Below are 23378 nucleotides of genomic sequence, written 5' to 3'. Positions count from 1 at the left end.
TTGTATATGATTCTACCAAGTTTTTAAACATTAATAACTTATTTGTCAGTTGGGATTTAACCTTTACAAAAACACGTAAAATGTATCAATTTTATTAAAGTATTTATTTGAATGACTATTTGCCTCAATTCATAGCTTTAAATTAGTTTGTTTTATTTTGGATTAAATTAAATAAATATTATTAGTGTATTATCATAGGGGAAAGTTTAATGTCAAATCTTAATAGCAATGAAGAACGTGGGCAGATTCTAGAAAAACCTTCATTTTTTGCGGTTTAAATTTGTGGATTAACTTAATAATTAGGGGACAATTTGGAAAATAGCGAAATTGTGTATTTCTTACGCCTTTTTTGCGAAACATTAATCATTAAATGATTGCAGCCAACAAAAACTAGAAGTAACAGAAATACATAAATATAAATGTATAGTATATATAGGTATGTATATGTATTATTTGCGGTTTAGAAATGATTTCCGAATGATAATTATAAATTGGTAAATGTTTTTTTTTTTTTCTTCTTTTTTTTGGGAGTGTAAGCTCAAGCAACCCATACACATTAATTTTTTTAAGCTAGATCGCTTTCTCTGGATCATTCATTTGTTTATGTTTGAATGGTGTTCAGAATCCATTTGAAATAGTGCTTCATTGCACTGGCGTGATGTTTGTTTCCTTCTTCTCTTTGCTTATCCACCATACGGGGGAGACAAATCCGATTTAGTTATTAAAATTGAAGGATAACAGGATGGTGGTTAGTACGAAAATGTGATATAGATATATATTTGAATAGGAAGAATACCTTGCGCTTATGTAATTTATCGCTTCCATTTGAAATATTTTTGTTTTTTGTATCCATGCAAACCAAAGAATGGTAGACTTTCGTAGAACTTCGTTACTTAGGTGTAATTTAAATAAAAAATTCCATACAACATATTATTATTTGTTTAACTACGTAAGATTCACTTCTGCTGTTCTTTGTTGTTTACAATTTTTCAAATTTAGTCTTTGCATGTTGATGTGTCCATAGGACTGGCTGGCTGAGCAAAGGTGTTACTACCACTTGGATTTGTGGGTGTGAAAGCCGAATTACTGCTGTTCGCGCTCGCATTGGACGTATTAATATTGAATGGTTGCGTATTGGAAGATCCGGCAGATGCGGTGGCATTGTTACTTAATAGAGATGCTGAATTGAATGACAAACGTTCATTGCCTAGGAACCCAGAAGAGGGGCCTGTGGCATTTGAGGAACATGAAAATAAGCCACCAACAACGGATGGGCCAGCACCAGAAGATCCCGACAAAACATTGGGTGCAGATGTATTAAGGCCTAACATAGGCGTTGGCAGAGCCGGTTTTATAAAACGTTCACTGGCACGGCGATTCTGAAATAAACAAAAAAATCCATTAACTATAGAATGTTTAAATCATGGCATTTTTTATAAATCTTACAACAACTTGGCCGCAGGCATAGCAGCGGTTATGTGAATTGCCAGGGCTTAATGGGCGGCTGTTTGATGGACTATGTGACACTGGGCTGCTTATAGTACGTTGACGATGTGCGTTTAATGCCGCACTAGTTAGGGGAGCTCCCGATGCTAAAATGTTCTCATTATAGAAACGCTCTTCGTCCATTTCCAAAGACGATTCGGATTCGGATAAGTGGCGACACAAGGCCTCACGTCTTTCAACCTCTTGCTTAAGTTTGCGTTGTAAACGTGCATTTTCTTCCCTTATTGACTTTTCCTCTTGTGCAAATTGTTGCAATTTCTTTGCCGTTTCCTCTTCGGCCGCAGCCAAATTGGCTCTTAGACGTATAACTTCCGACCTTAAGGTTTGTATATGAGAACTCAGATTGGAGGCGGTATCTCCGTTGGCATTTGTTATATCACGTGGTGTTGTTGGATCCGAAACTGGTTGATCCAGCTTTATTTGAAGCAAACGTTTTTCTGTCTCCAGCTTATCCATACGTTTCCAGAGTTTATTAACTAAAGCTTCCTGCTCCTGCTCCAGAGTATTTTCCAATTCGACCATTTCTCGTCTCAGTTGTTCCAGATTTGTCTGCTTGTTGTCTGTCTCTGCCTGCAACTTTTCAATTTTCCTCATCAATTTATTTACCAAGCACTCTTGTTCCTGCTCCAGCGTTTGTTCTAATTTACACTTTTCTTGGCGAAGCTGCAAGAAAAAATGTTTGACAACTATGCAAGTTTGTCGGTAATGGCTAAATGGCAATGTTTTTTCATACCTGATCTAGTTTCCGTGACAAATCATTCGTGAGACATTCCTCTTCGCGTTCGTAATGATGAGCAAGTGTCTCCTTCTCCTTTTTTAGGGCTTGAATCTTCTTCAGTAGGGTATTTGAAATGTACTCCTCTTCTTGTTCGGCCTTGGCTTGCTGGGAACAAAAAAAAAAAAGATTTTTCTTAAATTGGTTTTTTCTGGCTCTGGGCGCAACTGACACTAGGCCATCACTTGAAATAGGAAAGATCGATTGCGACGTTTTGATGTTGTGGACCGAAAACGTTGATAGTAACCTGCACTTTGAATACAACTGCGATAGAAAATGCCAAAGTGTGTCTTTCAGTAAAAGGAGATAAAAAATGCGTTTTTTATCAATGCACAATGTGCATAGAAATCTGAGCCCTGCACGGGATAACTGTGAGCACCTCACAGGCTGGAACTTTGAGGTTCAATCTGCGTGGTGTTCATCGCTGTCACGAAAAGCTTGGCTGTGAGATACCGGGCGGTTCCACAGGTTGCGGATAGTGGATGCTCCATACGGAGTAGATGCAACCTCAATCGCAGACAAACAGTGGTATCGAGCGAAAAGTCTCAGTGAGAGGGCGGTGGGCATAAATACCGAGTACTTATGATGCTCGATATGACAAGGCTTTCAAATAAACAGCGGGCATCCTGTTCTCGCAGCGATCGTTCCTTTGGACCGATATTGCTTACCTTCAGGAAGCTTGACGAGGATTGCCCCCTCCGCATGCAGATGTGGCTACGACAACAACCACATAGAAAGTTGGGGCTGTAGACACATAAGCATCTGAATTTTATAACGCTTTTCCGTTGCTTTATGCAGAACATTAAGAATATAAATTGGATGACGGGCTTATGAGAAAATATAAGGCGTTGGCCTAAGGAAAAAACTGTTTTGTAATTTGTCCTCCATTGACTATAAATAGAATTCGCAATACAAGATTGGAGAAGTTAAATACGCTCACTTTTCTGCATCTACTTACAATGATCACCGAAGCTTGTTTAAGCGTTCTATTTTCTTCCTGGACGACTTTACACTTTATTTTCATGGTATCTAATTCAGCTTTTAGAACTCTGAAATATAAGAGGGAATTTGCTTGTACTTTTTACGTATACGGTTATATGAATGATGAGGTAAAAACTCACTTGTTCTGCTGGGTCAGAGATTCTATACGTTTCTGCAGCTGTTCCCTGGATACGGGACTGGGGGGTAACATAGTTCCACCATCTAATGAACTTTCTGATTCACATGGACTTTCCATACTGCAAAACAAAACAATATTGAAGGTAAAATATAAAAAAAAAAACAAAAAAATAATTTTCGGCTAAACAATCGATTAATTCATGCAAGTTAATATATTGGGTTGCCCAAAAAGTAATTGCGGATTTTTCATATAGTCGGCGTTGACAAATTTTTTTCACAGCTTGTGACTCTGTAATTGCATTCTTTCTTCTGTCAGTTATCAGCTGTTACTTTTAGCTTGCTTTAGAAAAAAAGTGTAAAAAAGTATATTTGATTAAAGTTCATTCTAAGTTTTATTAAAAATGCATTTACTTTCTTTTAAAAAATCCGCAATTACTTTTTGGGCAACCCAATACACTAAAGTCGATCAAAGTCGATCTTATAATAACCTTTACCGCGCATATATATATAGTTAAAATATTTTAAAGACTTATTCCTGTATACATAGTTACCATTTCAAACGACATATTTTTGTGAAAATATTTTTTTTATTGAAACTTCAAAAATGTGTGAAGTAATTAAAATTTCCTCTTCGCTGAGGTAACAATGTTGTCGCTATGTAGGTGCTTAAGCCCCCTGCAGTCAAATTTCAGCATCTGTAATCGATTTATTACAATCGACTTTCGCATTTTTGTATGATGACATCTGTTATCGAAAAACTCTATTCGAAACTTCGAATAGAAATGTGCGAGTTTTGGCCGCAGCATTTTTTTTCATTTCATTTCATTCATTTACCCAATATATATGGAATATAAAGCCAATAAGGCCCATAAAATAATTACATACAAACATTTTAGTAGCCTGAGTATAACAGATAACTTAATTCAATTCAATTTCCTAACATAATGATATACTTTATTATATTTACCTAATATTTGGCTCCCCAGCCATAAAACAAAATAAAGAAGATAAAAGAAATCCAAATGGAAGACAGCGTTAAATAGAAAGTGGTCCAACACAGTGCACAAGAACTAAGATTTCCAATTCAATTAAAAATAGTGCAGCTTTGAATATCAAAAGTAACAGGGAATTTCAATAGAACAGGGAAGAAAATTTTAACCATCAGCAAAAAAGTTATAAAAATCAAGAAGTTTTAAACGGAAAACGTTAATGGAATGGGAAAAGATGCGTAACTCATGAAGCAGTCGGTTCCAGCATCTTGCTACTCCAACAGCATATGATCTCGCATATATGTTCCTTCTAACTCTAGGAAAAAAATAACGGGTTTCTAGTAGACCGAGAGAACACAAAAAAACCTCCTTAGAGGAACAGGTCTAAAATTAGCAACAGCGTTATGAAAAAGTAGTAAATTCCTACACTCGACAAACCTTTTAAATGAGCAATTAAGAAAGCGTTTTACGAAGCAAAATATACGATCTGGTCTTCGGACAAACCACACAACGGAATTCACAATTCGCCTCAATTTCGTAAAGTTAGCCTGAATAGTACGTTAAAAACCCTCCAAACTGTAAAGTATTTGAGACATTAAGAATAAGCAAGAAGCTTTCTCACCTTGAAAGGTAGGTAAATAGTAGAAGAATACATTTTACGAAGGCAAGACCAAACCTTCCCTGACAAGTCATCAATATGGTACCTAAAAGGTAACTCAGTGTCAATAATAATACCCAAACATCTATGTCGGTCGACAAACTCAATCTCAGAATTTCCAACAAAAATGTTAAGAGATGTGGTAGGATTTGGAGGAATTAATTCCTAAAGAGTTGACAGACGCTCAGTTAACAACCCTGCCCTAAACCCAGTTTATATCATTTTCAAGAATATCAGGTGTCGTAGAACTGCCCTTAAATAGTAAGAAAATGTCATCAGCAAACATAAACGTCTGACAACTCCTACAAGCAGTAAAACAATGCAAATCATTCACATAAAGTATAAATAAAAGTGGACCCAAGATTGAACTTTGTGGTACACCAGAATGAAGAGAAAGCATGCTTGAGTTTGCACCGTTCACAACCACAAACTAAGATCTGTTACTTAAGTAAGAAATTATCAGTTTTCAGGCAGAAAAATTGAAAAAAATCACACAATTTAATAAGTAATCGAACAAAATTAATAGAATTGAAGACTTTTGACAAGTAAAGAGAAACCATTATACTGCGTTTTCCGTTATTGGCATTCACCCGGATGGAATCTGTTAGCTGAAGCAAGAAATGTGTGGTGTTGAGTCCTTGGCGAAAGGCATATTGCATATCGTGTATTCGAAGCTGCGATGATTGTAATATTTGATTCTTCATTATGTGTTCAACAGTCTTAGAATTTGCAGGAAGTATGGAAACAGGCCGTAAATCATCAACCCTTCTAACATGCTTCGCTTTAGAAATCGGTATAATCCTGAAAATCTTCCAAGCCAAGGGAAAAGAAGAAATCAGAATAAAATTAACCAGATCCAAAATAACATCGGAAACATAAGGAAAGACGCATTGGAATACCATCTACACCAACTGACACAGACTTCATCCTATTTATAGCTTCCACGATTTCAACCTCATTCACACAGCAAAAGGAAAAGGAAGAGTCGGTCTCTCCTTCACCTGAAAATTGAGACCTATCATCGTGCGTTCCATCACCTTCAACAAAAAACTCAAAATCATCATTAGAGAGGAAACTAGTGAGCATTTAGTATCAACATCCCTGGCGTTGAAGACAGAATAACGGTGGAAATCTTGCAGAGGCAAACAAACCCACACAATCAATATCTTCGTAGTCACGAAACTCAAAAAAACTCAGGTGGATGCTGAAAATTATAATGAAGAGATGCAAATATAAGATAATGGTCAGAAACGGAGGGACATTGTACTTGATCCGAATATGAAATTAACGAAAGGTTAATAACTAACATGAAATCAATTTAAGAATTAGAGCGGCAGTTTAAATCAAAATGTGTATGTCTAGATTTGTATTAGTATTTATGGAGCAATTTACTTATAGTAAACAACTAATTTTCGTCTATTTTCGGGATTGGCATATTGTTTAGAATCAATTTTTTTAATTTTGTTGCTAGTGAAAACTTTTTTAAAAACAACCACAATTTGCTTTGTTTGCCTTTGGTGAAATATATTCGACTGATCGATTTTTCTTCTCAGAAATCGATAACTGTGTGAAAAATTACGTTCGTAGGCCATAACCCAACGAGTAATTATGGAACGGAATAAATCTTCGAACAAAATCTCGCTCGATAAGGGATGCGAGCCCCTGGTTTAGCCGCTTCAGACTCCGACGTTGGTGTTCGGCACCTAATAATAGGCGGCTTTTGCGAAGTTCTTACCGCACAATCTCGGGCTATGCTGCCCACAATTCGTCCCTCATATAGTGTGAATCCGGCCTCACTCGATCTCGCAATGAGTGCGTCGCAAGAATTCACCCGTAGTAGAGGACCTTGAGGGAGCCAGAAAGGTGTCTGAGAGAGATGGCGAACGATGGGTCTTGTATTGGACTCAGTTAGAAAAGTATTTCTGCAGGTTTGATGAATTACTTTGTCTGACTGGCACTGGAGATTACAGTGATCCCAGCCGCCTCCTCGCAGGAGACAGGGCTAAAGCATCAAACAAATCAGGAGCCTACTGTCTAAACTAATACACGACACCGCATATGGACCTGGCACGGATAGCTTTATGCACCATACAAGCTGAAACTTTGAGGTCCGATCTGTGTGGTGTTCTTTGCCGTCACGAGAAGCTTAGCTGCAAGCTACCGGGCGCGTCCGCAGGTTGCGGATAGTGGAATGCTCAATACGGAGTAGCTGCAATGGCAGTCGCGGACAATCAGCGGTATCGAGCGGAGAGTCTCAGTGAATGGTCAGGAGGGACCGGCTCTTGCACAAACACTGAGTGCCTATGTTGCTCGATATGACAAGGCAAGTTATTGGCGCCTTTAAATAACCAATGGCCATCCTGTTCCCGCGGCGATCGGTCTCTTGCACCGGAAAGAGCTTGCTTGCCTTTAAGAGCTTGATGAGGATCGCCACCTCCACATGCAAATGTGACTACAACAACAACAACACCATAAATGATCTATTACGAATGCTGACTGAGGAGGGTTTTATTATAATAAAGACGGTGTTATAATAAATACTTCTAAGAGGGGGAAGCATCCGATCCAGCTATGCAGAAGGGCCGAAAGAGTCTTGCAGATGGCACACGACTGGGCTAGCCAACAAAGTGAAGACTGCAATCTGCCCGTTCACGAAAAAGACGAAGGTGTGTCAATTTGACGCAATACGTTTCCTTAATAGAACGATTTCGATATCTAACAAGGTCAAATGCTTAGGTGTGATCTTGGACAGGAACTGAATTGGAAGTGTTCCATTCAGTAGCGTGCCGAGAAGGCTCACACATGTTGGGCACTATGTATCGAAATGGGGCCTGAATTCGAGGATAGTCCACTGGCTCTACAGGAACGTGATTAGACCGATATTTACTTACGCCTCAGTGGTTTGGCGGACTGCGATGGAGGAAAAGTGCAATGTAAGGATAATACTCAATTTTTTCTAGGTTTTTCCAACATATAAATAACTCCAAATTATTTCACTTTCAGTTGTTTCTGTGTATTCATTTATAATAAGTGCAGAAAAAAAACCATGGATGTTACGACGGGCCTCACTACTTCAAATTTCAGGAAAAACGGCGTCATTCTGATATTGACTGTAACTGTTACGAATATTAAGGGATCGCTTCCATATTACGTTGGAGTAGGAAATGAACCTTCAATCGGAAAACAGTGCAATATGGTAACAGCATACAGATCTGGTCCATGCTCAGATTTTGAAGGCTTCATGCAACTCACTGTAACGGCGAAAATGGGTAGTGAAAGTGCATATCAAGATATAGGCCATCTTTGGGCTTTAGTCTGTAGAGTGTTTTCAACAAACAAACCGACGGACATTTCGAGGTCGTCTACAAGAATAACAACGAACTAGTATATGTACTTTATAGGATTGAGAATGTATTATTTGATGTGTGACAAATAGAATTGCAAAATGGCCAACTCTTCGCATTTAAGCTTGCAGAACATTTGGTAGGTTTTGGTAGGAAATAATTATCTTGAGTGGCAACACTGGTCAGTATAGCTTTCGGCATCATAACGCACATAGGACTACGAGCTCACTTTTGTAAAATCGGTGCGGCAAGTGATAGCATGTGGTGGACATGTGGAGAAGATGATAAGACGTTGGAGCATTTCATATGCCATTGCCCGGATTTCGCCGTAACAAATACCGGCACTTAGGTGAGGACACAACACCAGACATGAACCCACTTAGAGGCGTGGCATGAAAAAAAATTAAGGATTTTGTAATTAGCATGGAATTCCTAACTTTGATTTTCTTTTTCGAGGTTACTTTTTTAGTATTTAGAGCGCACAACAAGCCGATTATTGGTTTAGGTGTATGTCCATAGTGGCATGGGGCGGATTAGTATCCGCACCTTCTATTCAACCTTACCTAACGATCCATAGGTTGGGTGCATTACCCTCAGGTATGGGTGCATTACCCCTGTACGGGATACTTGTGAGCACCACACAGGCTGGAACATTGAGGTCCAATGTGTGCAGTGTTCAGTCACGAGAAGCTTAATTGCGGATAGTTGAATGCTCCATACGGAGTAGCTGCAATGGCAGTAGCGGACAATCAGCCGAGGGTCTCAGTGAGAGGCCGGGCGGCACCGGCTCTTGCACAAATACTACGTGCCTATGATGCTCGATATGACAAGGCGAGTTATTGGCGCCTTTAAATAACCAACCCGGAAAGAGCTTGCTCGCCGATAAAGCTTGACGAGGATCGCAGTAGCGGACAATCAGCCGAGGGTCTCAGTGAGAGGCCGGGCGGCACCGGCTCTTGCACAAATACTACGTGCCTATGATGCTCGATATGACAAGGCGAGTTATTGGCGCCTTTAAATAACCAACCCGGAAAGAGCTTGCTCGCCGATAAAGCTTGACGAGGATCGCTAATTCTACATGCCAATGTAGCTACAACAACAACAATAGGATTCCATTGGGATTAATCCGATGCATACAACCAGCTGCCATGGGCTTCAGCTGCTCCTACAGAGCAAGGATTGATGCCGACGTGCGCGATGTAAGTCCGTGTTGATGCAGCATTAAGGTTTGATATATTTCATAGAGGAAAACTTTGTTTAAGGTGCTATCACACGAAATGAATCATATGTCTTTTCAAATGTGGCTACTCTGAAAGTGTGATACATACGAAAATTTTAATGAAAAATGGATTTTGGAGACACATGTCTAAAAAAAACGTACAGAACATATGAGAACACATATCGATTGAAGTTCGAATGGCCGATCACCGCGGTAATATCATGGCCTTAGTTATTTGAAGGTGCCAATAACTGGCTTTGTCATAATGATGATGATCACCCCTGCAAGGGATGACTATGAGCACCACACGGGTTGTAACTCTAAACTCCGAATTGTGTGGTGTTGATCGTTGTTATTATTGTTGTAGCCACATTTTCAAGTGGAAGCTCGTTCCGGTCCAGAGGACCGATTGCCGCGAGAACAGGTTGGCCATTGGTTATTAAAAGGCGCCAATAACTCGCCTTGTATCATATCGAGCATCATAGGCAATAAGTATTTGCGCAAGAGCCGTTACGGCCCGCCGTCTCACCGAGACTCTCCGCTCGATATCGCTGATTGTCCGCGACTGCCGTTGCAGCCACTCCGTATGGAATATTCCACTTTCTGCAACCAGGGGACGGTAGCTCGCAGCTAAGCTTCTTGTGAGAGCAATGAACCCAACACAGATCGGACCTCAATGTTCCAGCCTGTGTGGTACTCACAACTATCCCGTGACTTCAAGTATAGTGATCAACTCCAAAAAAGCTACTTGATTTCTAGTGGAAGCAAGCTGAGGCGTGTTGTACCACAGGGAGCTGCTAAACTTTTTGGTTTACATATCTACATATTTTATCCTAATGGAAATTCAAAGACTTGTTCTAGTTCTTTGTGAATGCGCCTTGAACTTCTGCTCCTAATCGTTATTGCCTATTAAATGCTATTAGAATCGCAATCAGGCTTGCATCATTAAACTTAAATTCAATTTCAGAATAAAGTTTATTAAGCACTTAACTATATTAACCCATGATTCACGATAACACTAGTAGGAATATACACATTAAGATTCTAGAAGGAAGTGTTGCAGTTTAAAACTCTAATTAGAATTTTCTTCTCTCCTTTTCTCTCAAATTATATAAAAATTAATTACAATTTCCTCTAACATATTCCTCCCATCCAAACCTACGCCGTTTTATTAGCGAGCTACAACCATTTTTGTCATTTTCTTTTATCCACTAACACATTGCATGTTTTAGCTGTGGTGTGGACAATGGCGCCTGACTGGTGGCACACAGCAACTTTTTGTTTTCGCTCATTAATAAAAAAAAAGACCCTACCATTGTCTGAAGTCTAAATTGTAAGTGTTTTGTTTCTGCAACCATTATAACATCGAAATTTCGTAGGTTGCTCAACTCGAATTAATTACAATATATAATAGATAATAGAGATATAAAATCCTTGTCTTGCCTTTTCCTTTTTCAGTATCGCTGCACACCTATTTATGCTCTCTTTTTGTTCAGTAGGTGCTTCGATCGTCTTCAAATTATCCGGATTCGCGATGCAATACTCAGGGCGTTTTTAAAGCGTCGGCGTTAGTCGCTTGATCACACTCCAACAATTAAAATATGGCATAGAAGCATTTATTTTCTACAAAAAAAAAATTAAAATTTGCGAACTTTTTGTTTCGACTGCTGCTTTGTAAGAACCGAAAACGGACGATTATTTTTTTTTATTTATTTATCCGATAGCATGAAATCGATTTTAAACAATAGTAATCGGCATTCTTTGAATAATCATCGTGATATTAGGTTATTATCGATATAATAGTCTGTTCACAGTGGAAGATTTATCAAGACAATGGCTTACAACTCTGGCCTCTCATGCAAGATAAATTCCAGGATGCACTTATAGGGTAAGGTCATGCAAGCAGCTTTTTTATTTTTGATTTGATTTTGTAGTAAATCTGTCATGTCAAAGGCTTGATAACATAGCCGTGATTTTTTCTAAAATCTTAAAAAAATTTCTATTTCATGCGATATTCCACACATAAGCAAAAACAGTGTTATAATGATGAAAATACAAATATAAAACATATTCGAAGACGATCAATTGTAAAACAACGTTAATTTCCAAAACTTTAACATTTCAATTTACGGCATTTGCTACTCAAGGTAATTTCGTTGGGGGTAAATTTTTTTTTGTTGTGCTAATGACTCTACCTCTTAATTGTACCTTGGTTAAATTAATTTAAATAAATATGGCTTGGTCCATACACGTGGCGAAACAATTTAAGGTGGTCTCATTTGTACTACAATCACAAATCATATGGTGCAATCTGCTATCTCGTCATTAAGATGTCATTTTAAAATTGACATTGTTCTGAACGCAACCAAAGAAGTTTGTCTTGGTCAATATATTTCTTTTGTCTATGCTTTTACTACAAAAAATAATTGCGGATTTTTCATATAGTCGGCGTTGACAAATTTTTTCACAGCTTGTGACTCTGTAATTGCATTCTTTCTTCTGTCAGTTATCAGCTGTTACTTTAGAAAAAAAGTGTAAAAAAGTATATTTGATTAAAATTCTTTCTAAGTTTTATTAAAAATGCAGAGAGTAGAGTAGAACTCAAACAAACGTTACTAGAGAGTGAAAGAAGGCGATGCGAAGCGGATCTGGGTCAGCTAGTTTTATAAGAGAATCCTATTTCAAGACAAAAAATTTAATGTCATTTAAGGTTTGCAATTAAAAATTGAAAAAAGTTTAGGTAAGTAAAAGGCAATCTATTCTTCCGCCATGTTTATTTATATGATACCAAACATAAGGAGTCCTTTATAAAACATCTTAATTTAATGGTGAAGTTGTCTTTGCACTTTCATGGCGTATAGCATTGATAAGTTCATAGTTGACCAGGAAAACAAATCTCAAGCCCGACATCTGAAAAGAAAAACAACATAATATTTATTAAGACTTCTTATAGAGTTTACATTAATGGACAGGCGATACTTCTCCAATATCAATGAATGCAGTCCTACTCAAGTTTCAGCAAAATGATATGGGGCTTTCTTTTTTGTGCCGAGTCTGAACGGCGAGTTGATTTTCGCGTTCAACAATTTATATAAGGGTTATTATCTTACCTCTACAACGCAATTGTTTGCCAAACGAGTTTTGTTGCCCGTTATCAATGGTACACCGTCTATGAAAATGGGTCGTTTGCCTTCATTAGCAATAAAAAAATCACCGTTACTGCGCAGCTTTATTGTTCCCTGTTTACGCGAAATTTTTGTAGCGGGACCTTCCAAAGATAAATCCACATCCACTATGCAGTCCTTAGCATCGCGTCCAAATGAGATCTCCTTTGAACGCATAAGGTAACGAACTAAACGACCTCTTAAAACGGCCAACGTTTGACCGTCAAATTCTGGAGCTATGCCTACACCTGTCATTGAGTCAACCAAGACATTCCATCTGCTAAGTTCATTTTCCAGTAAACGTATTTCACGTTTGTTTTGTCTGTCGGCCAATGCCAGCTCGATTTCCAATGACTCATCTCTTTGTTCATTAAGTTCAGCGTCCAAAATCAAATCTTCAGCATCTGAGAAACTTAAGGGTTGATCACTAATATTCACTACCTGATCGGAAAGAAGCTGATATTGCTTCATCATTTGCCAATGATTTTGTAAAGATTTTGGTGTGCGAGCACTATAAAAAACTGAGGCATTTTTATCCAAAAGCTCTTGAAACTGTTCTAGCTTGGGATTATCGCTCTGAAATGCAATACAATTTCAATTATTGTAATAAAAAACATTATTAATACTTTTCCACAATGATTCTCATACCGATTTAATTGTGCTTAGTAGTTCCTCTTCAGCAACACTAAATAGGGCTTTTCGTTGTACCGACTCTACCAATTCAGGATGCAAATTACGCATGGCAGCCACAGCTATTCTAGAAAGTGCTGGCTCATAAAGCAGTGAAAACCATCTGGCTTGTAATTCGGACAATGTAAATTTACATGAAAATTTAGTGCCTCTGTGCACCATACGTAAGTCGTTAGTCTGCAGTATCCCAGTAATTAAAGAGAGATCGTCTATTGGTTTCCAACGTCCCAAATCTTTGGTAGTAATTTGTGTGGGAGGACGTGCAGATTTTCTAGTTTTCTTTTGCTGCGATTTTGCAGGTCGACGCCTTTCAGTAGCCATGGAGCCACTTGACTGTTTGCTTTCCACGTTCGATAAATTATGAGAGGTTGATGGAGCACTAACACTTGTAGCACTGACTCCCGGCAAAGAAGTTGACGATGGTAGAATTGTAGCAACAGAAGTGGTTGTCGTTTTATCCAAAGTGTTTGTAGAAGATGGAGTGGGGTTGGTTACTGCTGGTGATGCAACTGTTGTTGGTTGTAATATTGGTAATGGAGGTGTCGGTGGCACTGGCTGTACATAGGTTTGTGAAGTGGTCCTTGGCCTTGTGCTACGCGATTGTTCGCCTCGTGATTGCAAACCAATGCTATATTCGACAATTTCGTCGTCGAATCGTTTACGTTTAATGGAACGCGACGAGCTAAGCAATGTACAAGGGAATTACATTAATAGCTGAACATTGTTGATACGGACAATTTACCTTCGTCTTTTCTCGTTTTGTAGCTCAATTGGCAGATTTTGTATTGGGGTGGTGGCAGACGACTCGCTAGGATTGTCATTTGTTGTTGTTGATGCCATTTGTTTTGTTTTCAAAATTCCTGGCCTACTGTATTAACAAAATATTTTTTTTGTTTCAGTCTTCCTTTCCGAATGCACAAGCTTATGATTATCGATTACTTTTGAGCATCTATAGGGGAAGGCAGATGAATAGAAGGTAATGCTTAGTGTCCAACAAGAATTATTTTAGTGCAATACACATCAGTAGTGTTTTTAGGAAAATCGTTTATTTAAAAAGCGATAACACGAAAGTTAACGAATTTGGTACTCAGTTTAAGGATAATCGACATGGTTATAATCAGCTGTTTTCGCTAACGAATAAAAATTCGTTAACTAAACGAGGACAAATATTTGGTGTTTACTTTAACGAAATAATATAGATAAATATTTACCATGGGTTTAGAATGTTATTCTCTGCTTTTTTCTTAAAACATTTCAGATATGTGTGTATACAATCAATTACGCGTGGTAGCGTTGGTTTCTTAATAAGAAAAAAACGTCCGCAAAAGTTTTATAAGAATAAGTTCGTTATGATAATACTTCCCCTAAATAATTAATAAATAATAATAATAATAAAAGAAAAATTTCACGCTATGAGAGGATTTATTTATTATTTCTGTCGATTACTCTTTGTGTTTCTTGCTTTTTTTTTTTTTTTTTGGTAGAGTTGCCAGAGTGAAAAAATATATTACGATTTCTGTTAACGAGGAATAGGAGAATAACATAATTGTTAGTGCAAACGCTTCTTTTGTCGACATATTTAACTAAACGATGTCCCTTATAAGTTATAGAATTGCGGTACAGAGGTACAGACTGCGCTTCGACATTTTCTTACATGTATCGTCTTTGCATATTTTGTGCCCAACAAAATTGAACGATAAATCACCAAAAAGCTAATATATACAGCCGCCGAACAATAATTTGATCAAGACGCCGCCGAGGACGAAAAGCCTCGGCTTCGTCCTCTGATTTGGCATTCAGCATTTGGTTGCGTTAAATTGCAAGAAATTATTAAAATAATAAATTAAGGAAAATGTTTTAATAATTAGATTTAATAAACAAGAACAACGAAAAACGAAACTAGGAAGTATTAGTGGGCTGTTTAAAACATTATGAGGTATATCTTTCAATCGTTTATTGTTCTGTACTGAAAAAATTCATTATAATGCATTGTAAGAAACAAACGAAAACGTTAATGATGACAAATCCTGAAATAAGCTGACTGAACTGTTATTGTTGTTTGTTTTTTGGCCAAGTCGTCTTTTCCAGTTCGACAATCCTCATTTAAATGGTAAGATGGATATTCCCTCCGAGACTACATTGGACTCGGGAGCTAATTCGTTGAACGAAAATACGGTTATTATAAGGCTAGACAAAGAGCGTGTACCATTTATAAAAAACTCCGAGTATAGTAATCATACACACTTAAGGGATGCAACAGGAAACTCCCTTGAAAATTACACCAATGACAACGAAGAATTTAATAAGACATCATCATTAGATAATCGCATTTCCAGACCTATGGAAAAATTGACTCTAGGCAATATGATGGACACATCATCAGTACCACAAAGGCGTAACGTAGCAGCAAGGACTTTAGCCGATAATCATCCGTTAATGCTTTCCCCGACTGGTTCAGAGACAGATTACAATGATCATGAAGTCCGGCTGGCAAATGAAAAAAATTCCGAAAGCAAGAAAAATTATCCGGATGTTGTCCCAAGTCAAGAACATATACGTATACCTCAGGAGTTGAATCCTTTAGATGAAAATCAAGTCAGTGCATTGCATACAAAAAACGTCAACTATGACACATTGACTAAAGAAAATAATAGGCCTGAAAAAATTAAAGGTTGTATTGGGCAAACCTTAAAACCTAATGACTTGAAGATTGCCGCTTTTAGGACAAGTAGTCCTGATTTGCTTAGCAGTGGATCTGAGGTTAATATATCACAATACCAGGCTACTGTTGATGCAAATAATCAAACTGTAGCGTTAATGCCGAAAAATGGCCAATTGGAGTGTAACAGTCTGGTAGTTGCAAATGTAGCAGGTGCACAAAATAAACATTTGAAGAACGCTCGAAAAGCCGAGGATATTTCATCGCTGGATTCAATTTCTAATCATAGCTTTGATGGCGACGAGGAACATCATAACTTAGCTTCGCTTAGCCCCTCAAGTTCCATCATCGATGGTTTGGATGATGATGACGATGATGATGATTGTGAGGGACCAGAATTGTTACCCGATGACGATGATGATCTGCGCAGTCATGGTGGCATATTGACACCAACGCCATTAAACAGAGACATAGGTGATTTATCTATTAATCAGTTGCCCCAATACTCTGCAGCTGAGGAGAGACGTGATTCTCGAAATTGGCAAAAGATCACTTTACCAGACGGCCGAACGCGTGATATTGATATGCGTGTCATAGAACCATACAAGCGTGTTCTATCTCATGGTGGTTATCTTAAAGCCGGCGGTCACAATGCTATCGTAATTTTTTGTGCTTGCCATTTGCCGGATCGCTCGCGTACCGACTATAGTTATGTCATGGACAATCTATTCCTATATGTGGTTAAAACATTGGAACAATTGGTAACCGACGATTATGTATTGATTTATTTGCACGGTGGTTCAAGTCGTCGCAATATGCCATCTTTCCCGTGGCTAAAAAAGTAAGTGGAGATGAAATTTTTCTATCTTTTAATTGTGCTATTTGCAATTGTTTTTGTTTCAAAAGTTCCTACCTATAGCCATTGGCCAATATCAAGAGAAGTTTGTAGACTATCAAGAGAAGTTATGTATTTGTACGAAGGCACTGAATCGAAATAAGTTCTTGCAAAATTGCCAACGAACATTCCATTAAGGAACAGTGCTGTCCGATTTAAATAAGCTGGTTTTTCTAGCCGATTAGGTGACGCTTATCAAAGCTTCTTTGTATAGAAGTTTTGCAAAGCCTAGGATTTTGACCCAGGCATTTTGCAAGTTTTCAGACATTGATTGTTAAAAAAATCGTCAACAATAAGTATTTTTTTGATAATTGAACTTATTTATATGACCTTGAATATATTCCAGCTTGTGTAATGCTCATAGCTATCCCGTGCCGGGCACCGATTCCTGGCCTACCAATGCTTGGGCCTATAATCTTGGTGACAACTTCTAACCTGAGGTGTATACACATTATATAGCTCCATCTCGGCAGTGTCGAACCTGATTGTTACTCCATACATTCCATGAAGGGGTCACTAGCGGCAAACATAGGCAAAAAGGGTCTATATTGCAAGAAGGCCAGTCTCTTGCCTCTATTCCGTATGCGATCTTTACGTAGCACACTGTAATCGTGGCAACTATGCAAGTTGCAGGTGTTCAGGTCAGATATGCTTTTTAGATCGCTGCGACCATTGTGTGCTTCAGATTCATAAAGCCCCCTATATCGACGATCTTGCCTCGGAGACCATTGCAATTCAATTCCAACAAAGATGCATGGCTTGCCTTGGATTTTATTCTACGAGTTGCTATCTGTCAAGCCAACGGAGGCGCAGAGGTTATCATGACGCTGAGCGTCTGGATTCGAATCCTGGCGAGATCATCAGAAAAAAATTTTTCAGCGGTGGTTTTCCCCTCCTAATGCTGGCCACATTTGTGAGGCCATGTAAAACTTCTCTCCAAAGAGGTGTTGCACTGCGGCACACCATTCAAACTCGATTTATCATTAAGCTTAAATTTGAATCGGACTGCACTCATTGATATGTGAGAAGTATGCCCCTGTTCCTTGGTGGAATGTTCATGGGCAAAATTTGGAATTTTGCTATCTGTCAACCTAGACTAAATTGGGGGCGATATCAACCGCCAGTAGTTGTTTAGCTTCAAATTCATATAACTGAAGAATTATTAATTTTTTATTATATATGCATATATATGTACAAAGATTTGCTAACCTATTCCGTTTTGTTAGGTGCTACCAACTCTTGGACCGACGTTTAAGAAAAAGTTTAAAAAATATGTATCTTGTACATCCAACTTTCTGGATAAAATCTATTATATGGATGACACGGCCATTTGTAAGGTAAATTAAGCTAACTAAGGAAAACAAAACCAAATACCGTAGATAAACTGAGTATTGTTATATCTTTTTCAGCACCAAATTTTGGCGTAAATTAGTGTATGTGAAGTCACTGGATGAATTATCGCTTTATGTTACAGCATTGGAAAAAGCCGCCATACCAGAAAAAGTTAAGCAATACGATTCTAAAAAGCATTGAATAGCTAATATTATCAAGATACAAGAAAAAAACAATATTAGGTAATGATTTACACACACACACACACACAGACACATACACTCCTGTACAACATACAAGTACGCGTTAGAAGAATACTCAGAAAAGTTATATGCCTCCTTTCCTATATATTTTTTAAATACTTATTTTCTTTGATGTGATATAATTCATAATTTAAGATTTATCTTTGACTCTACAAAGTTTTATGCCCTTGCTCTCTAAAAAAAAAACAACAACATACTGATTATTTGTATGTTTGTGAAAAAGTTGATCTCTATTAAATATTGTATTACCACAAAAACCATTGAAACCTACAAAAAATAGATCCCCTTTTACTATGCTTAAGATATGTTGACGAACAAGCCGCATTACATTCGGATGTCTGCATGAGCAGTCATACAGTGGCAAACATTTATTAGTTGATACTCTAGAACAAATTTTCAATCTTTAGATGAACAAAATTCTTGGTTCCATTTTTCTTGTTGGCTTGTCAGTTTTTGTTTGAAGTACATTTTATTTCGAAACTTTGCGATAAAATCTTCTCTTGGATCAAAAGTAAACAAACTGTTAGATATTCTAAACCTCTGACAGAGAGAAGTACTTGCTTTATTTAATTATACAGAAGTCTGCGTTTGGGTTAATTTCCAATTTTTTTTTTTTTGGGATTGCAATATTATCCAGCTTTATCCAATGAAGTCTATTACTTTGATTCAAGTTTCATAGAAGTATTTAGATTATTGTTGACCATGAGCTCAACAAAATATCTAAGATGTTAATTTTGTAAATAGATTTGCTGTGAGTTTCATGCTCTTTCAAGTACAATGTTCATGTACTTGCCTGTCTAAATTAAAACTTACAATAAAATTTAGCATTTCAATATATATATTTTTTCTAATTCTATGTTATCTCAACTTGTCTTAAGTATATTTCTTTAAGAAAAATTGTATTGCCTTTCTTTCTAAGCACATTCTTGAGTTAATGACCATTGACTGGCCCGTACGCATTTTCATTCACATTTTTATTTATTTTATTTATTTGAACAAAATTTTCATAAACTATACTTTATTATAAAATTGCATTTGGAATGCAGTGCCGAAGACCATTAATATTCCTCTGGTATTCATCATATACTTATGTTTATATAATGAAAATATTAGTAGAGGAATTGATATTATCACCGTCTCCACCCACCTTTACATTATTGTTGTTATTATAATCATTACATTACAAATATACACGCTCATTACATACAAATATACATACATATACACTTTTAAGTCAACGCTAAACCAATTACATATTCCCAACGCTACCATACCATATTCCTAAACAATATTGTAAAAAAAATCAGTTTTTTGATTAAACAATGTGTAGATGAAAATTCGACAATGGTAACCCTTGCTTGTTCAAAACGATTCATTCTTTATATAGCCTACAGTCGTAATTTTGTAAAAAGGCCCACCTGTCGGTTGCGGAACATTTCGTGAACAAATCTATATAGGCTTGCCAGGTTCTACAAAAAATAAGAACGAAGTCAATATCCAATTGTTTCAAACAAAAAAAGAAACTAGGTCGGCGAGGCCGAAGCTTGGATACATATCACCAAGTATCCAATCCCATGGCAGCCGGTTGTACGTACCGGATTGACTCGATGGACTTCTTCATCGGCAAGGGTTGCCGCCTCAGTGTATAACTCACTGCTACAACAACAACAACCAAGTATACTGGTGTGAGTATTAGAAAGTTCAAGAGTACTTCACTCACGAATTTCAGCCAAATCGGAATACAATATTTCAGCACATTTGGATGACAATTGAAGTTTCTATGGTGCTAAGAAGTCAAATGCAGGGAACAGTTTATTTGGGGGATTACACCCTGGAACGTTAGTAAGAGTTCTGTATCTATCTGGTATTTTTTTTTCTTTGCATTTACCTCTTTGGTTCAATTGGGTTCTGAATAGTCCTTATTAAAAAAACGTTTCTCCCGAGTAAAAAAAAATTGATATGGTCTGATCTAATTATATCGGAGGCCACCGTGGTGCAGAGATTAGCATGTCCGGTATGACGCCGAACGCTTAGGTTCAAATGCCGGCTTGAACATCGGAAAATTTTTCAGTGGTGGTTATCCCCTTACAAATGCTGGCTATGCCAGGTGGTGTCGCTATGCGGCACGACGTTCGGTCTCGGCATAAAAATGAGGCCCCCTATCGTTAAGCTTAAACATTAATCGGACTGCACTCATTATGGAAGTTCATGGGAAATTTAGTTAGAAAGCATGGCCGCCGATGACGCCGAATGCCTTGGCTCAAATCCCGGAGTCAACAAAAAATTTCAGCGGTGGTTATCCCTTTACTAATGTTGGCTACATTTTTGAGGTATCCTGCCGTGTAAAACTTCTCTACCAAGTGGTGTGGTAAATATTGGGTTGCCCAAAAAGGAATTGCGGATTTTTTAAAAGAAAGTAAATGCATTTTTAATAAAATTTAGAATGAACTTTAATCAAATATACTTTTTTCACTTTTTTTCTAAAGCAAGCTAAAAATAACAGCTGATAACTGACAGAAGACAGAATGCAATTACAGAGTCACAAGCCGTTGAAAAATTTGTCAACGCCGTCTATATGAAAAATCCGCAATTACTTTTTGGGCAACCCTAATAACACACTTATTAATCCCTTTCAGGGTACGCAATACAGGGGCCGAATTATCGCATACGTGATCGAGTGCGTTTTCGTATCGAATAATTTTTCATTTAGTTGTTGTTGTGGAGCCCAACGTAGCGCAGAGGTTAGCATGTCCGCCTATGACGCTGAACGCCTGGGTTCGAATCCTGGCGAGATCATCAGAAATAATTTTCAGCGGTGGTTCCCCCCCCCAAATGCTGGCAACATTTGTGAGGTACTATGCCATGTAAAACCTCTCTCCAAAGAGGTGTCGGACTCGGCTATAAAAAGGAGGCCCCTTATCATTGAGCTTAAACCTGAATCGGACTGCACTCTTATGTGAGAAATTTGCCCCTGTTCCTTACTGGAATGTTTATGGGCAAAATTTGCATTTGCAAAGTTATTGTTGTTGTAACCACCTTTTCATGTGAAGGTGGCAAACCTCGTCCAGCTCCTGTAGGTGAGCAAGCTCGTTCCGGTCCAAAGAACCGATCACCGAGGGAACAGAGTAGCCATTGGTTATTTAAAGGCGCCAATAACTCGCCTTGTCATATCGAGCATCATAGGCACTCAGTATTTATGCAAGATCCGGTGCCACCCGACCTCTCACTGAGACTCTCCGCTCGATACAGCTGATTGTCCGCGACTGCTGTTGCAGTTACTCCGTATGGAGCATTCCACTATTTGCAACCTGTGAACGCGCCCGGTAGCTCGCAGCTAAGCTTCTCGTGACAGCAAAAAACACCGCACAGATCGGACCTTAAAGTTCCAGCTTGTGTGGTGCAAACAGCTATTCCGTGCCGGGCTAAAGTGTTAAATGGGTGTGAGAAGTTTGCCCCTGTTCATGGACAAAATTTGCAGTTTGTTTAATGGGTGTTATACTACTTGTATATAATTTTTCATCTCCAATTTTTTAGAAATAATGCTAGATTTACCCATTCGGGTTCTTAAATTCAAAAATTCCCCTCCAATAAAGAGATACTTATTCACAATAGAGAGATTTCGAACGATTTTACTCGTTCACGTATGAAGTAATTCGGCCCCAGGTTTTATGGTTAATATATTTCAGTAATTGTAATTCAAGATGGTTTTCTATGGTCTTCGGTGCCGGGTGTTGGTTGGTGTGAGGCGCTTTTAGCCGGTAGGTACCTGCTCTAGGGAATTGAGCCACTCTGTTGGGTAGATTCAGGATATTTCTTTGGACGGGTTGGGATTGTAAGTTTTCGGGGGTTTACGAATTCGGCGAGTATTCGGATTGTTTTGTATTCGGTCGTCTCCTGGCAGTTGCCTTTTTCAGGGGATTTGGTTTATGCGTGCACCTTTGGTCTCACCGCTGCTTTGGCTGGGGTCTGGAAAGATAAGAGCAGGGTTAAGGGAGAGGGGTGTGTAATGTTGTGTAAATGCGACGTGTTACGTTAGGATGCGAATACGGATGAGTCGCATTAGGATGCGAACGAATCAGCGCTAGGATGCGAACGAGTCGTGTTAGGATAGGAACATGTCAGCGTTGCGATGGGAACAAGTCAGCGTTAGCATCCGGACGAGTCGCGTTAGTAGGCGAACGAATCAGAGGTTGCAAAAAAGAAAGGGTTAGGAGGCAGACGAGTCACGTTAGTATGCGAACAAGTCAGCGTTAAGATGCGGACGAGTCGCGTCCACACGACTAACTATTCAATCTGCTGAACGACGGATAATCTTATATATAAAAATTAATTTGTGTTTGTTTGTCTGTTCCGTATAGACTTAAAAACTACTGAACCGATTTTCTTGAAATTTTCACAGATGGTGAAGGTGGGCGGACCACCTGGTCTGAATGGTCTCCCCATCCCCCAAAACACCCCCCAAACCGGACATGTTTGCCAACTATGCAAATATGCGGCGCAAATGAAAGGTATTGATATCAACATTCGAGACCTAGAAAGTTAGGAGACGTCCCACCCCCATAACAACCCCCAATTAGGAGGTATTTGCTTAAATACGTCCTAATGCCTCCACAAAACGGACATATTTGATGACTTTTGCCTTTAAAGGCTGTAGAAGCTACAATTTCCATCCCATTTTTACAAAATTTGGCATTAGGTGCTCTATTTGACGTCTACATATGTGTACAAAATTTTATTAAAATCGGTTCAGATTGAAATATAGCTC

At 38.3% G+C, this 23378-nt stretch overlaps 3 protein-coding genes across 4 annotated transcripts; 1 reads left to right on the top strand and 2 right to left on the bottom strand.

Annotated features, from left to right (window-relative positions):
* Window positions 1–773: 773 nt before the first annotated feature.
* LOC106084458 (coiled-coil domain-containing protein 6) lies at window positions 774–11303 on the bottom strand. The gene is made up of 6 exons (XM_059360386.1): window positions 11054–11303; window positions 3403–3519; window positions 3240–3330; window positions 2240–2389; window positions 1447–2169; window positions 774–1379 (listed from the first exon to the last, which is right to left on the bottom strand). The coding sequence occupies exons 2-6, from the start codon at window positions 3516–3518 to the stop codon at window positions 996–998; spliced, it is 1464 nt and encodes a 487-aa protein (XP_059216369.1). The 5' UTR covers window position 3519; window positions 11054–11303; the 3' UTR covers window positions 774–995.
* A 1042-nt stretch (window positions 11304–12345) lies between these two features.
* Window positions 12346–14405, bottom strand: LOC106084440 (microspherule protein 1). The gene is made up of 4 exons (XM_013248122.2): window positions 14207–14405; window positions 13423–14146; window positions 12721–13350; window positions 12346–12520 (listed from the first exon to the last, which is right to left on the bottom strand). The coding sequence occupies exons 1-4, from the start codon at window positions 14302–14304 to the stop codon at window positions 12428–12430; spliced, it is 1545 nt and encodes a 514-aa protein (XP_013103576.1). The 5' UTR covers window positions 14305–14405; the 3' UTR covers window positions 12346–12427.
* An 862-nt stretch (window positions 14406–15267) lies between these two features.
* Window positions 15268–19964, top strand: LOC106084462 (uncharacterized). Of its 2 annotated transcripts, none has more exons than XM_013248162.2 (4): window positions 15268–15400; window positions 15540–16964; window positions 18245–18355; window positions 18428–19964. In XM_013248162.2, exons 1-4 carry the CDS (start codon window positions 15396–15398, stop codon window positions 18549–18551), a joined length of 1665 nt encoding a protein of 554 aa, XP_013103616.2. In that variant the 5' UTR covers window positions 15268–15395; the 3' UTR covers window positions 18552–19964. The 2 variants fall into 2 exon arrangements, with proteins under 2 accessions (XP_013103616.2, XP_013103617.2); XM_013248163.2 differs by having other exon boundaries at window positions 15461–16964.
* Window positions 19965–23378: the final 3414 nt, after the last annotated feature.

The sequence above is a fragment of the Stomoxys calcitrans genome, chromosome 1 (genome assembly GCF_963082655.1).
Source record: "Stomoxys calcitrans chromosome 1, idStoCalc2.1, whole genome shotgun sequence".
In the NCBI taxonomy this organism is placed as follows: Eukaryota; Metazoa; Arthropoda; class Insecta; order Diptera; family Muscidae; genus Stomoxys; species Stomoxys calcitrans.
Note: the sequence above shows the minus strand (reverse complement) of the source record. Positions and strands in the feature narration are given on the sequence as shown.

Coding starts and splice junctions, on each gene's coding strand:
- LOC106084458 (XM_059360386.1), bottom strand. CDS start 3,518: ATGGAAAGTCCATGTGAATCAGAAAGTTCATTAGATGGTGGAACTATG. Junction 2,390..3,239: donor AACAAGCTTCGGTGATCATT/GTAAGTAGATGC, acceptor TTTTGTTCCCAG/CAAGCCAAGGCCGAACAAGA. Junction 2,170..2,239: donor TGTCACGGAAACTAGATCAG/GTATGAAAAAAC, acceptor TTTTTCTTGCAG/CTTCGCCAAGAAAAGTGTAA.
- LOC106084440 (XM_013248122.2), bottom strand. CDS start 14,304: ATGGCATCAACAACAACAAATGACAATCCTAGCGAGTCGTCTGCCACC. Junction 14,147..14,206: donor CAAAACGAGAAAAGACGAAG/GTAAATTGTCCG, acceptor TACATTGCTTAG/CTCGTCGCGTTCCATTAAAC. Junction 13,351..13,422: donor TACTAAGCACAATTAAATCG/GTATGAGAATCA, acceptor ATTGCATTTCAG/AGCGATAATCCCAAGCTAGA.
- LOC106084462 (XM_013248162.2), top strand. Junction 16,965..18,244: donor TCTTTCCCGTGGCTAAAAAA/GTAAGTGGAGAT, acceptor CCGTTTTGTTAG/GTGCTACCAACTCTTGGACC. Junction 18,356..18,427: donor ATGACACGGCCATTTGTAAG/GTAAATTAAGCT, acceptor TATCTTTTTCAG/CACCAAATTTTGGCGTAAAT.